General features: G+C 41.3%; 1 protein-coding gene across 8 annotated transcripts in view; it reads right to left on the minus strand.

The window, feature by feature from the left end:
- The window catches only part of ENPP3 (ectonucleotide pyrophosphatase/phosphodiesterase 3), a 783,610-nt gene that overhangs the window by 443,835 nt on the left and 325,261 nt on the right, over positions 1–14,514 (minus strand). For all 8 annotated transcript variants that reach the window (XM_085611575.1, XM_085611577.1, XM_085611569.1 and 5 more), the window contains exons 7-9: positions 5,703–5,800; positions 3,115–3,194; positions 1,046–1,165 (exon numbers count right to left, since the gene is read on the minus strand). In XM_085611575.1, coding sequence (XP_085467701.1) covers positions 1,046–1,165; positions 3,115–3,194; positions 5,703–5,800 — 298 coding nt within the window. The remainder of the gene's footprint in view (positions 1–1,045; positions 1,166–3,114; positions 3,195–5,702; positions 5,801–14,514) is intronic.

The following is a 14,514-nucleotide window of genomic DNA, read 5'->3' on the forward strand; positions in this document are numbered from 1 at the left end:
AAGTAGCCTTAACTTTTGGAGCTAAACCCTGTCTGCGATTCTTTGTAGGCAGGGTTTTGCGTCAAAGGGCATTGGTGGTTGCATGGGAACACCCACTTACCACCCATGTAACGCCCCTTGGTGCTAAGTTATGCAAAGCAGTGCTTTGTGCTGCTTTGCACTACTTTTAGGGTACTTTTCAGCACAAAACAAGTTTTGTGCTGGAAAGTAAATTAAAAAAAAAAGCATTATGTGCTCGTTAATGCTACTTTTGTGATACCAACCCAGCGCAAAATTTTTGAAAATCTAACCCTCACTTTGGCACAGGTATTAAGCACGTCATATGTGCAGTGATAATGATAAAACAATATCACTTACCTATTGGGCCCCCAATTGAGAAATGTATACTTGCTCTTCTGATTGTTAAAACGTTATGACAATATATAAGCTTGATATTTATTCATTTATTCCACATGTATGGGCTGAAGAGCAAAGCTGTGAAGCATGCCGTGCCACACTTTTTAATCTTTGTCCCAAAATGTAGCCCCCACTTAAACGAGGCCGACGATTTCCTGAAGCAGGCTTGCTTGTATGAAACTATTTCCCGCTGGTCCTGAGACGCTGATGTGATATCCTCTACAATTTAGAATGGCACTTAATATTGTGTTAATGTTGCTCACATACAATGGGATATTTTTGATCATATCGGGGCATATTATCAAGGACGGCGTTAAAATTATCGCCGGATTAGCGGCAGAAAACTGCTGCTAAAGCAGCGATAATGGGCTTGATAATATGCCCTGGAGAATTCGAATAGAAGCCCTTGTTCACACCAGAACATGGACTTCTATTGGAATTCACAAGGGCATATTATCAAGCCCATTATCGCCGCTTTAGCCGCAGTTTTCAGCCGCTAAACCGGCGATAATTTTTAACGACGTTCTTGATAAAATGCCCCATCGTTTCGTCGCAGTAAGCAGGCCAGCATCTGGCAGTGATTACTTTTGCTGTGTGCCTTCGGCAAGTACCCTTTCATATATGTAAATAATCGATAACTGAAACATACCGGCTGACCCCTCCACCAGGTCTCATTGAATTTTTCATTCCCAGAAAGAGAAAATGACTTGTCCAGGGTGACGTCATACATGCTGTTGTCGATGATGCCATTAGACTCTGGAAACAATCCCTGAAAACACACAATGCACAGCATTACTGAGGAGTTAGGAGAGCAGGAACCCAGCGCCATCTTAACAGCATCATAGACCCCGGGCAAAGCAGTGGACTGGGCCCTGCCTACACAACCACTCACAGGAACAAAAACGTTTAACGGTAAATTAGTGTTAAATTCTGGTCTGCATGGGGCCCCTATGCTCGTGGGGCTAGCGGGCAACTGCCCGGCGTGCCCATGCCCATTCATTAAGATGGCAGTGCAGGACCGCTAGCATCGTGTGAATTGTTATGACGTTTGCTTGCTGGTGCTCCAGGAGGAAGCATTTTCCGCTGCAAAAAAAAGTGGTTCAGCCTTGTCAACGATTATCTCTCATTCACTATTTACAACACAACCAAAGACTCGCAAAAGGATTAAACCCCCCTCCCTCCCCCCCATCCACATGAGAGAAAAGTAACTGAACTCTTATAACTAAAAATACCCATAGATGCCTTCTGGAAATTTAATAAGAAATGAGGCAGACTTTGTCAACTTTATCAGTACATTTTGATGCATTTTTGTACAAGGAAATCTATACATTTTGCCAACTCATATAGGAACACTAGAGCTGTGCCAAAGATTTTAAGACGGAGGAGAGGAGTGTTGATTCCTTGCCTTGACGCTTCATGCGATTGAACACCCGGACGCTATAGCACTGTGCTTTGGAGACATATTTGTAGCAGCCATGTTGTCTTTTTTCTCTGACTCTCTGCTCCACTTCTCTCAAGTGGATAGTTTGATTATTCATTTATTCAATGAGGAGATATAAATGGAGGTGCATGTTGTCAACTAGCCGCTTCTGCTCAGAATACTGTTACATTGAGCTTGTGACCCTATTTGAGAGCACATTGAGAATCATCTTTTCTAATGTCTGGTCCTTCATTGACTCAGTGACATCAACAGTTCAAATCTGATTGACTCACTCCAATGTAAATGTTTGCTTTATGGTGTATGTGTAGGTAATCCACATAAATAACTGCTTTAGATGCTCTGCCGCGCATTGTAAATATTTTGCGGCTGCTGCGCTTGTGGCAGGTGCCACTCGACCTTTATGATGTATTCTCATTTTGAACTTATCCTGTGACCTATTGCACGTTGTAGTCAAAACACACTTTCTATCTTGGGAAGAAACACCTGAAGTAAAGGATGGTGTGGTATGGTATCAGTCACAAAAATGTAATTTCTGCTTGAACTTAGATGTCTTCGGAAGGCGATAGATAGATGCAATGGCGAAACAATAGGCCCCCTATTTATTTCGAAAAACTCACTGTTTAAGATAAGAACAATGGCAAATAAACCTAAGGAGACAATTAGGCTAGAATGGTTTAAGCAAAATACGTATGTATTATTATTTTTTTGAAACCTAGATTGTACCTAACATCTTACAACTAAGAAAGCTAGTAATAATTGATCGATTAAGGTTGACCTTCTGAAGTTAGAACGGCCCAGTGCCAAACCAACTGAGGAGTTGATAGGTTTCAAATCCATGCCAATCATTGGTTGCTTTCAACCTCAGGAGGTGGACAAATCACAGCCTAAAATTGAGCCAGGGCGGTGCTACCAAACACTCGGAGGATTTCATTCCATATATCTTAATATCAATCAATCTGGGTTTTTGTAAAGCACAACTTATCACATATTAGGGTCTCAAGGCACTTTGGGGAGGTGGGGGGGGGATTCTGCAGTTCAGTCGAAGAGCCAGGTCTTGAGGTCTTTCCTGAATTGAGACTCATGCCATAAGGCCATTTTGGGTTTGCCAGTCTGGGCACAGTGCATGGCTGCCCAGGTATTTTGAGCAGTGCTAGAGAATTTTTATTTCTCTAGAGATGAGGAAAGTTGAAACCCTCTCAAATGAATGTTCTTGAGTTGAGAAAACAGTACAAGATTCAGTTGAAGATTCTACCAAGAAGTTACAGGAGGGCACTTACCGTGACAATGGTGTAGTGGTTTGGGAAGGTTTTTGTTGGATATGCGGCTCTCATGTACTTTGAATGGGTTCCACACGTTTCTGTAACATAAAACAAACATTATACTTGTGATCAATGCGTGTGATATTGGATCTCTACACCGTGGTGCTCACTTAAAGGGTGGAACACAAATAGGCATAAAAAGTCTCTAGCTCAAATTATATTTATCCACATGACAAGTGAGTGTTTGAAGCAATTTATAGGGCAATGCAAAACAGGAAACAATGTCCACAAACAGAATTTGTTTGTCTTGGGCTCAGTATTCCTAAATGTTTCCATTTTTCACTCACAATTGCCACCAGTTACACCTCAACAGCAGGTACAGAACTGCGAGTGAATGCAATCTGGCTCAGATATAAACTGGCAGTAAAAATGTAAGCTATTTGTACCAATTTTAGCACTATGGCCAGGTTCTAAATGAAGCCATAACATTGTTAACAATATTCTGCAATTTCCTATGCATGTGCGCATGCTTGCATGGAAGCGATACGCATAAAAGCTTTGATTGAAAAATTGTGCAAGATAAAACTTCATGTGCCTGGTGTACAAACAGGCACATGCATCAAAGCTTTTTGCGATCGCAAACGGAGCGAATCGCAAAAATCGGCCGTTTGCGATCGCAAAAATAGCTTTTGCGATGCATGAAACAACTTGCCACTCGCAATTTAAGAAATCGCAAATGTTTGCGATTTCTTTAATTGCGATTGCATTTAAGGAATCGCAAATTGCGATTCCTTAACTGCAATGCAAGATGCCTTTAAAAATAGCGATTTCGCTATTTGGGCCCGCTATTTACCGTGGAATCATACCACATGGTAAATAGCGAAAACTTTGAAAAATGCACTAAAGTGCATTTTTCAAAGTCGTAGGTTACACACACACATGTCCTTTGGACATGTGTGTGCGCAACATTTGTGCACATATCGATTTCAGGGGTGCAACGGGGTGTCGTCTTGACACCCTTGCACCCTTGAAAATGCATTCTCAATTTGCGATTCTCCAATTGAGAATCGCAAATTGAGAATGTCTTCCCATTGATTCCTATGAGCCTCTTGGCCCATAGGAATGAATGGGGTGGTATTCCTTAATGGCGACTCGCAATTTGGGAGTTGCAATTAAGGAATGTTTAGAAATCGCTACTTTTCAAGCGATTTCTACATGCATAGGCTTTTGCGATTCCTTAATTGCGATTCCTTAAAAATCGCAATTAAGGAATCGCAACAGCCAATATTGATGCATGTGCCTGATGGTGTTTTAACAGTCTCATACGAATTCAGTAAACCTGAGGGTTTGCGACACATATTGTAAATTACTAAACCCAACTAATGATTCGCAAAAGGAATTCTAAATTGTAAAATGGTTTATGTATGTAAACATTAAGGAATCACTATTTGAAAGGGGCATGTTCAGGAGGTCCTTTTCCAAATGTCGATTCCTTAAGGCACGTGTTATTGCTTTGCGACTGAATCCAATTGCAAAACATTCATTTTTGCCACCAATTCAAAACTGATGGTAAGTGGGTACTCCCTCGCTTTTGCAAATGTTGACAAAAACGTTTCTTCAACTTTCCTTTTTCCTTTTTGAAAAACAGGCTGTATTTAAAAGAAGAGATTGCTTTATTTAAAAGCCATCACAGACATGGTGGCTGGCTCACTCCAGCAGGCCACCATGCCAGTGACTCTAGTCTAGCCAATCAGGGTGGATTACAATTTGTGACCTGCCTCAAGCATATTAATGAGGTAGGTCGAATTGCGACTCACTTCGATTCAGAATTTTGTGAACAGAACTATTAGTTCGAGATCGGTTCACCAAATTCCATTCCATATGCAAAAGTCAGTGGGCAATTTCCAATCACTTTTTGCACACAGAAAAAATAATAGTGCTTAAATCTGTTTATCAAATATCTTTTTTGTAAGTAGCATATACATTATTTCCAACATCGTTACCACAATAATTTGTCTCACAAAAGTGAATAACAATCAAGTTCAACAGTGCATGTGATACACAGAAAATGTATCAGTACTATGCAGGACTCATTTAGTTTACTGCTAGTGGTAATATTCCATCTTTTAGAACAACATTTCATCTTAGGTAACGTCTTGGAATTCTCAGTAAAATTAATATGTTATACATGTATAAAACACATATTATAGCCCAGTGCTATTGGTAATATTCCATCTTTTAGAACAACATTTCATCTTAGGTAACGTCTTGGAATTCTCAGTAAAATTAATATGTTATACATGTGTAAAACACATATTATAGCCCTGTGCCAAGGGTTAAACCGGTTGTTAAAGACCCTGACCCATGCGGGAGAGGGCATTCGACAACCAGTAAAGCCCAAGGCAGAAGGGCTATAATGCTATTAGAACAATTCAATCACTGAGGGTAGAATGTTTCAAATTAAAAGATGGGAAACTGAAAGACAGGAACCAGAGTGTTGAAGAAGAAGGCCTACACCAGCCATTATTGACCCTTGGCCACTCCATTGTCCTCAATAGAACTCCTAACATCCAATTAATAATGCCTATTGCTTCTCGGTTACTTACTCAGTTTTTCAATATTTGGCATCAGTGAGCTCCATGTCTGTAGGTACTCTGCTCTGAAGCCATCCAGTGAGAACAGAATTACCGGTGGAAGAGTAAAGCTGAAATTAAATAAAGGCTCAATAGTAATAGATATTTTGTATTCCAGTTTATTCAAATGAAATACAAATTTAAGTTATGTAGACAGTATCCATATTAACAATCATATGTTCAGACAGAGCTTGACAAAATATATGTGTCTGATGCTAATAATACTGATTCCGCACAGTTGTCAAGCAATCGATGAGACAGAATCTTGACATGATTGTGATCCTGAAAAATTAGTGGTTTAGTTCTGATTCTGAAACTAGCAAAAAAGCGACACTAGACAGAGAGATATACAAGATGTGATAGGAGTTACTTGTTATGTGCCTTTTTATTCTCATAGCCACCTTTCTATAAATCGATAAATGTACAAAAGGATCAACATGGATGATTAGGGAATGAGTATTTTTCAGTCTGGTCCATGCACAAGAAATCGATGATGTCTGCCTATAGGATGATCTGTTGCATGGAGTCGATGATCTTTGATCCGTTTTGTTGAGGTTAACCATCAGCAGCGGCTATGACAGACCTAGGGATACTTTGGATTGCTGTGTTTACCTACGTAGCTGAACGGTCAGCATTGCAGGAAAGGCCTGCTTGCCCTTTCCAGTGAGCCTCGTATTGTGAGCAATTTACATAGTCCAGGCCAGATCTACTAAGGTTTTGCATATGTTTTGCATATGTTTTGCATTACTTTTATAATGTAGACCCGATGCATCATCCCTTTCAGGATTTACAAAGCAAAGCAAATTGGTATTCACGTTTATTTGTAAGAAAAAGTAACCCAAACAAGCGTGAAGAGGTACTTTATCTTAGTCTGCATCAAGAGTGCATTGAATGGGTGTTCCAGTGCAACCACTCATGGGTTAACCCTCCATACAATAGTAGACAAGGTTATGCACCAAACATTGATGCCATTTGAAAGCACACAATAAAAAGGAGAAACGTTTTTATTTATCCTATCTTTTTCTCACTTTGCATGTGTGCAGAACTGTGCAGCACACATACAAAGGGGCCTATTCCGACCCGGGTCAGAAGGGCACCAAACACGATCTGGCCGAAAAAAATGTGAGCCGTACGCGTGTTTTCCGTCCGACTCGTACAGCTGTACGAGCAACCAAGTACAATGCGAGCTACGTGAAATTCACCGACCGAGTCATTTCCAGGTCCGAACCGCTCTGTACGTCTCAGTTGTCAGCTAACCGCGGCGTGCAATAGATGCGATTCACGACCGAGCCAGAACGATGCACGCGTCAGACAGCCTGTGCGAGCCGGAGTGTCCAGCTCGCAAAACGTCCGGGTGGTTGCCTTTGGGGGTCCGCGTCGGACCCCCTGTCACCCGCAGCCCTACAACTCGGACACAGGGGGAGACCCAAGGGTCTTGCCAACACAGGCATGTACGGTGCGGATGGCACCGACGCGTACCCACTGTAGGGGGCGCCCTTGCGCGAGACATACCCATTCAGTCAATGGGAGCCCATGTACGCGTAGTACGACCGGCTCCCATTGACTTCTATGGGAGTCCGACCGAACCGAGTCTGGCAGCATACGGCTGCATCGTACTCGCTCGGTCGGACTGCAGGACTCCGGCTCAGTCGGAAAACACTCCGGATCCGGCTCGGTTGGAATGCTTTCCAACACGGATCGAAATCGGCACCAAAGTAGGAAAAGTTTCAAAGTTAGTCTAAGCATGATATTTTGCACTGTAATGGTAGTGTTCCAGTACAAAACCTATGATAGACTCACACAAACACCTATGCACCAATATGCAACGGTGTGTGTGGCGCTAGCTAGCCTTATTGTGCCCTGGCGCTTTCCTGCTCTCTCCCTGTCATGCAACGCAGTGCAGTATCGTTGGGTGCTGTGCTGCGTTGTGTGAGAGGTGCGTAAATCTGGGCCTAAGTGTCTATCTTGGAAACCTGGCATTAATCACCCCTGCAGGACCAATATTAAAGATCTCTGTTTTAAAGGATGCTTGTTTATTGCTCCTAAAAAAAGAGCTCTTTTGTGATCTTCTTTAGGGAGAGTGGAGAGAATCAATTTGTGCTTGGGTATATTGTTGTTTTGTTTTTAAATCATTCCTATGCACTCAGTGTCCATTAAGGTTGGTATTTTTTATTACATGAACAAAACGTTCTGCACTGCACTAAGAATCAAATCAGGTGACTCTCATGCAGCTCATCTGCCAATTAGATAAAAGGATAAAGCCAATGAAAAACATGCCCTTTTCACTTGGGCACCATATGACTTTTGTGAAAATCTTGTCCCAAGTCTTCCACAGGAATAATTTCAAACATGAGCAATAGAATAGCTTTACCAGCTTAATATGCAGAATATTGTGAGTTAGGTTTTTAAGAGTTGGTAGGCCCATTCAAAGGATATGGATCAAATCTACACTTTGGCCTATAGGAGAACAAAAGTACTCAAACTTCCAATCAGAATATATCTGCACACGATTCCAGTGACTGGCACTAAATAACTCAAAAATTGCATATATCCAGGAATCCTAGACTTCACCCCAACCTGATGAAGATGCGTCAACACATTTAAGCATTGCAATGTCAGCACTCAATGAGAGATAGAATGATACATCATATAGCCAATAAACTGATCTGTGGGAGTACTACCCAGGGAAGGAGTCATAGCCCGCTCTATTTCTATATGAAAGCATTATTAACATTGAGTATTGCATACAGCTGTACTGTCAAGACGGACCTTATAAAGGAGAAAATTAATAATGTTGATAATAATTGATACTGGAGAATATCATAGAAATGGCTGTATCCCTAATAGCGGGTAAGAGACCAGGCCATGATCAAATCTTGAATGAAATAGTAAACATGCATAATAGAATTTTAAACTTTGAGGCTTGATTCTCAAATGACACTTTGGGCCCGATTCCGATGCGGTTTGGAAAATCATTCCGACTGAATCGGTTTGGGAATGGTTTGTGACCGACTTTGTTTGGGAGAGTCCAATCAACCAAGTACGATGCATCCAGATGCTTCCAGATACTATTCGGTCAGACTCCCATTGACTTCAATGGGAGCCTATGTTCCGACCGAATGCATAGGCTCCCATTGAAGAAAGGGGTGGCTGGGGAAAATTGGGCAACCTGTGGCGGACACCCCCTGGTGCCTGCCACACTGTGCATGGCTGATAAGGGAGGACCCATGGGTACCCCCACGGACCCGATTGGGAAGGCTCCCGATCAGGGTGGCCCACCAAGGGCCCCCAAAGTCTGATTCCGACTGACGATTCCAGTCGGACAGCATGATTCAGAAAGGCTGTCCAAATCTAGCATCATAATCGTTCGTTCAGAAATGGGGCCTGTAGAGACGTACAAGTCTGCTCCGTATGGCTCGGTCATTCTGAATGCCGTTGGGTTCGAATTGTGATATTCCTTACGCCTAACTCCCCTCGTAATTGGTAGGTTGGAAACCTCTCCGATTCGGTCGGAAAGACATGTTCCCGATCCAATGCGGACGGAGCAAATGCCGTTAGGAGGCCTTCCTAACTGCATCGGAATCGCGCCCTTTGTAATGAGTTTTATTATACTACAAAATGCAATTCACAAACTTCACTCCAAGCTTCCTACAGCAGAATTTATTACTGCCAAGTTCCTACTAGTACCAAAATCTGCACCACCAAGGTAGAGATCTTCGTATGGGAATGTATAGAGAAAATATTAAAGTGTATTATTCTTTAAAATATTAAAATAAATTAATAACACATATTTAAATGTATAATATATGTTAATTAATTTTAAATATATTTATTATTAACTTGAAAAACAATAAAACACAATTTTACAGCACAAGAACTCATCAAATTAACAAAATATTATATTATAAAATAATGTAATTATATTAATATCATTTTTTGTGTTCAAAATATTTTATTGAATTTTTGTTCAAATACAACTAAAAGATAGACAGCACATAAAATATTATGATTAAGCAATATATCATTTTTTAATATTAATTTTTAATTTAAAAAGTACTCACCTTCATTAACATTTTTCTTTTCCAGCAATATTTAGTAAACTTGGTTAAAATTAATAGACGTATTTATTTAGTGGGTTAGGGCTAAGGTGATAGGGTTATATGATGATTCATAAAACTCTAATGTGATTTATTGAAAATGTTATTATTTTGCTTGTATCATGATAATTGCAGTTTCAATACTTTCTTTTGGAGAAAATGCCTATGTAAACCTTTGAATTTGGGAAGGAGCCAGAGAAGACTTTCTTGACCCTTAAAGATGCTGCCCAATTTCTTATTGATTTTGCTCGGGCCTGTGGGGGTACCCATGGGTCTCCCCTTACCAGCCATGCACAGTGTGGCAGGTACCAGGGGGTGTCCGATTTTCCTCAGCCTCCCCTTTCTTCAGTGGGAGCCTACGCATTCGGTCGGAACATTGGAGGAGGGTCAAAGGGAAAACGTTTGAGAGTGAACCTACAAAGAGGGCCATGTCCAAAACCTATGCAGTGTAAACACATCTAAAATCATGCCATGATTCTCAGATTAGGTGCAATATCAACTCATTCAATGTTTTAAGAAATCAATAATAAGGCATTAACAGTGAGTTGTAACATAGTCCAGCAAGTGTACATCAATTGACATCTATACTCATGGTTGGTGAGTAAAAAGGCTATTCCGGGGAGGGGGCTCCACAGATTGTCTCAGGGGATGCGGCGAGAAGAGTTCGTTTTTCCATATTTTGTGGTCCTGTCCCATGATCCAGAAATTCTGGAAGAGTGTTACCCGGGTAATGGCAGCTGTAACAAGTGAACGAGTTCCGCATGAGCCCAGATGGCACATTCTTGGTTTTACAAGAGATTTCACATGGCCAAAATGGGCCAAAGTGTGGCTGGCTCTGGCGGGTGGGGGGGGGGGGTGTTAAGCGAAGCACAGCACGAGCTTGGGGAGCACCCAAACCTCCGACAGTGGTTGCCTGGCTCAGTGATATGGATTGGTGCAGCGGCGCAGAGCAGGTGGTATATTAAAGCCGGGGCTGCCCACGAAAATGGGGGGAAATATGGGGGCCCTGGACAGAATAGCGAGGTCTGTGATGAGACTTGTGTGGAACACCATGTGGTTTTTATGGGGTGCTCAGGGACGTACTGCATTGGGCTTTGCTGGGCTCCACGCATATTTTTTTATTTCAGAAGTCGGGATACAATGACCTGATAGTTGTCATGTCTGATAAATGTTTTTAATGTACACTGTATAATGCATATGCCTGAAGCTTGTTTTTGTTCATAAAAATAATTTTTCTTTTTTAAAAAAAGGCTATTTTGAAGTGCCTTTATTTAGCCATTTCAGCTTTCAATGTATTCTTTGGCAGGGAGCCCAGGGATAAAATGGATAAGATTCTAATGGATCTATGAATGTTACAAATGATAATTCTTTAAAACATCAACAGAGGAGCACCTTGGGCTATCCTTTGTAATTGAATTTTAGGTGAGTTAACAGAAAATGAAGGAGAGGAAAGGTCATGCCCCCAAGAATTGAGGTTAAAAAATGCGATCTCCTGAAATATATGTCTAGGCCATGGCCATTCTGAACAGAAATGCTCAGGGATACTAAAAAACTCAACAGCATTCCGGTATAATGTGGAAAACACTAAACTACCAATCACTTGTCAAAAGACCACATAAGCTAAAACAAGAATGACAAATTGATTACTTATAATACACAGATAATTCCAAGGTTTCTTGAAGGGATCCTTGAGATTTAATAAACTAGGTAATGCCTTTGTGATATTAGTTAAAGCATTTAGTTTCAAAGTGGCCATCTAAGTCCTGTACAAAGCAGAGCTGTCTTTCCCAGCTATTACAGCAAAGCAATATATAGGGAAGAAGACAGTAATTTTAACATGTGTGAGACAGAGAGGAAACCCAGTGCTGTCTCTGGGAAAGCAAATAAAATGTATTTAAGTAAATCAGTAATTCATTTTTAATTGAATTTAAGCCTCTCTGGCTTGCAATATTTTGCTGTTAACCTAAGATTTCCAAGAGTACTCTTAGGAGTACTGCCTGCAAGAGTTCTGAGCCATTCTCTTCTTACCAGCTTACAGGACCGATCTTTGTGTTTAAGTAATTTAATTATATAATTGAAAAATAGAGTCCTCCTATAAAGATATTAGAGTCAGGAATAGAAAGGTAGATTGAGTATGTATAGTTCGATCGCTCAGGTTCCTAGATTCACTGAAAATCGGAAGAGGGCAGGCACGGATCATATGGAAAATAGGAAGTGAGTTAGAGGCAGATCTTCGGAGGTAACAGAGGTAGAGCTGCCTAATAAGGTGCATGTGGGCAGTGAGAATGTACAACTGCAAGTCTAAATATCAACAACAGAAACATTGTACTTCCATAATGTCATGGCCAAACTATAGAGTAGTAAAATATATATCAACAAGGTAAGTGCAAATAGGTATGCATAGATATACTATTCTTAAGTTCACATCCATGTACCATAAAGATAGATATATCTTCAAGGTACATAGATATGAAGTTAACCTATACTTACCTATGTAAACTTATTTTCACATTATTTTAGCCCTCGATATTTTGTCCACAATATTTTGGTAGCACGATATTTCTATTGCTATTTCAACATATATACGTTCCCAGGCACCCTCCCTATGCCCATGTGAGTCTTATAAAGCAGCTCTACCGCTGGAACACCAGAAGTGCTGTTTCTAAATATTCTGGAGTCTGGAACATCTCTATTGCCAAAAATAGATTTGAAGAGTGTCTGTCAGCGGTGGTTTAGAGGATGCCCTGGAGTAATCTCCAGTGCTACATGAGCAAGACTGAAGTGCTGGTTTTTGGATCCTCCCCCTTCGTGGCGGGGCAAAGTTTACCCAGTTCTGCTCCATCTCCTCCAAGTCCGGACAAAGTGGTTCAGAATCTTGGATTGATGATTGATGATAACTTGTCCTTTAATCCTCAGGTGGAGAGTGTAGTTGGGACTTGTTTTGGCCTCCTTCATTTCCTGAGGAAGTTTTTGTTCCTGCTCCCGGCTTCTTGTCAGAAGACGGTAGTCCATACGCTCATAACATGTCGGCTGGAGTATGTTAATGCATTATACTGGGGTCTCCCTCTGTACCAACTCAAGAGACTCCAGTTGGTGCAAAATACTGCAGCCCAACTCTTGCTTAACATGCCGAGGAACATCTCTGTCCATGCCCATCTCAAGGAGTTGCCCAGGTTGCTTATTCGGGAGAAGGTGAAGTTCAAGGGACTTGTGTCAGCCCATAGAGCTTTCTATGACCTTGGCCCCAACTATTTATGTAAGAGATTCCCTCATTATCATCTTTCTAGAACTTTACATTCTGCTGATGCATTGCTTGCGGTGGTGCGAAGAGATAGAGATGAGGAGGCACCTCTTTGTGTTGGCTGCCGTAGGCTCAAATGCTCTTCCCTTGCACCTTCATGCTACTAAAGATGCTGGTTCTTTTAAACGTTGCCTAAAACGTGCTTATTTAACTGTGCTTTTTAATTATTTTGCTCCTCTCTCGTGAGAGCAGTGGTCAATGAACCTGAAGTTCCAGGACACTCTATAGACTAGCCGTGTGCTTTACATGTGCCATTTGATTTGATTAATAAGGTGGAATATCCAATGCAATATATGCCATTTGTTACGGCTTACTCCTCTTACGGACAGCTTACCAACCAATAGTGCATCCCAGCATTTTAAGATTTTCTACCTTATTGGTTCCCTTTGTCTTCTGGCACCCATGTCCAGCCTTTCCTTGTTAATTTCCCTCACTACTCCCAGTACTTAATTTAAGCCAGTGGTTGCAGGTGCGGCCCACCAGCACTCATTTTTGAGAACCTGCAGTTACTTTTCCCTATCAGAGAGAAACATACAGATGGGGAAGGAAGGAGGAAGAGAAAGACAGAAAAAACAGTGATAAAGGATGAAAGCATGGACGAAAAAGAATCTTCAAGAGTGAATAAAGGGTCATGGAGTGTATGGTGTGTTTGTAAGTGGAAGAAAGAAGCATGACTTGGAATCCAGACTATGCAGCCTTGGTTTTAGTCACACCAGCATCCATCAGTGCTGGCTGGGGACTAATGAGGAAAACTCTGGGAAATGATACTCATTATTTTCCAAATTAAGCCCTGCCTACTCCATACTCATTTTGTACATAGCCTCACCTCAATTACGCCTTGCGCTCAAGGACCTGTTACCATTGTGTTGCATATTGTTGAACCTGACCCTTTTTGCCTTCCTCCTGTATTTTTTCGGACCTGTTTTTGTTGGCTTCAGGACTCTGGGCACTTTACCACTGCTATTCAATTCTAAAGTGAATGTGCATTCTCCTTTAAACTTGGTATGATTGGCTTACACCTGTTTAGCATATTTAATGTACCTGTAGGTCCCTTGTACAGTGGTATCCCATATACCTAGGTCCTGTAAATTAAATATAGGTCACCCCTGAGGTATGCCCTAGGTAGTGCTATGGGCAGGGTGCGGTGTAGGTGAAATGTAGGACATTTGCCTTCATTGTGTGGCATGTCCAGGTAGTGACAAACAGCCTATTTGGTTTCTCACTGTTGTGAGGCCTGCTTCTCCCCTAGGTTTGCATTGGGTATTCCCTGATATGTGTTTCAGTTGTAAGTTTTGATCGCAAAGGAGCAGCATTGCCATGTTTGATATGTTTGGGATAGTGGTGATAAATCCTGCTTATTGGTGAATGTGGATTTTTTAATACTATT

This window comes from Triturus cristatus, chromosome 6 (genome assembly GCF_964204655.1).
Source record: "Triturus cristatus chromosome 6, aTriCri1.1, whole genome shotgun sequence".
NCBI lineage: Eukaryota > Metazoa > Chordata > Amphibia > Caudata > Salamandridae > Triturus > Triturus cristatus.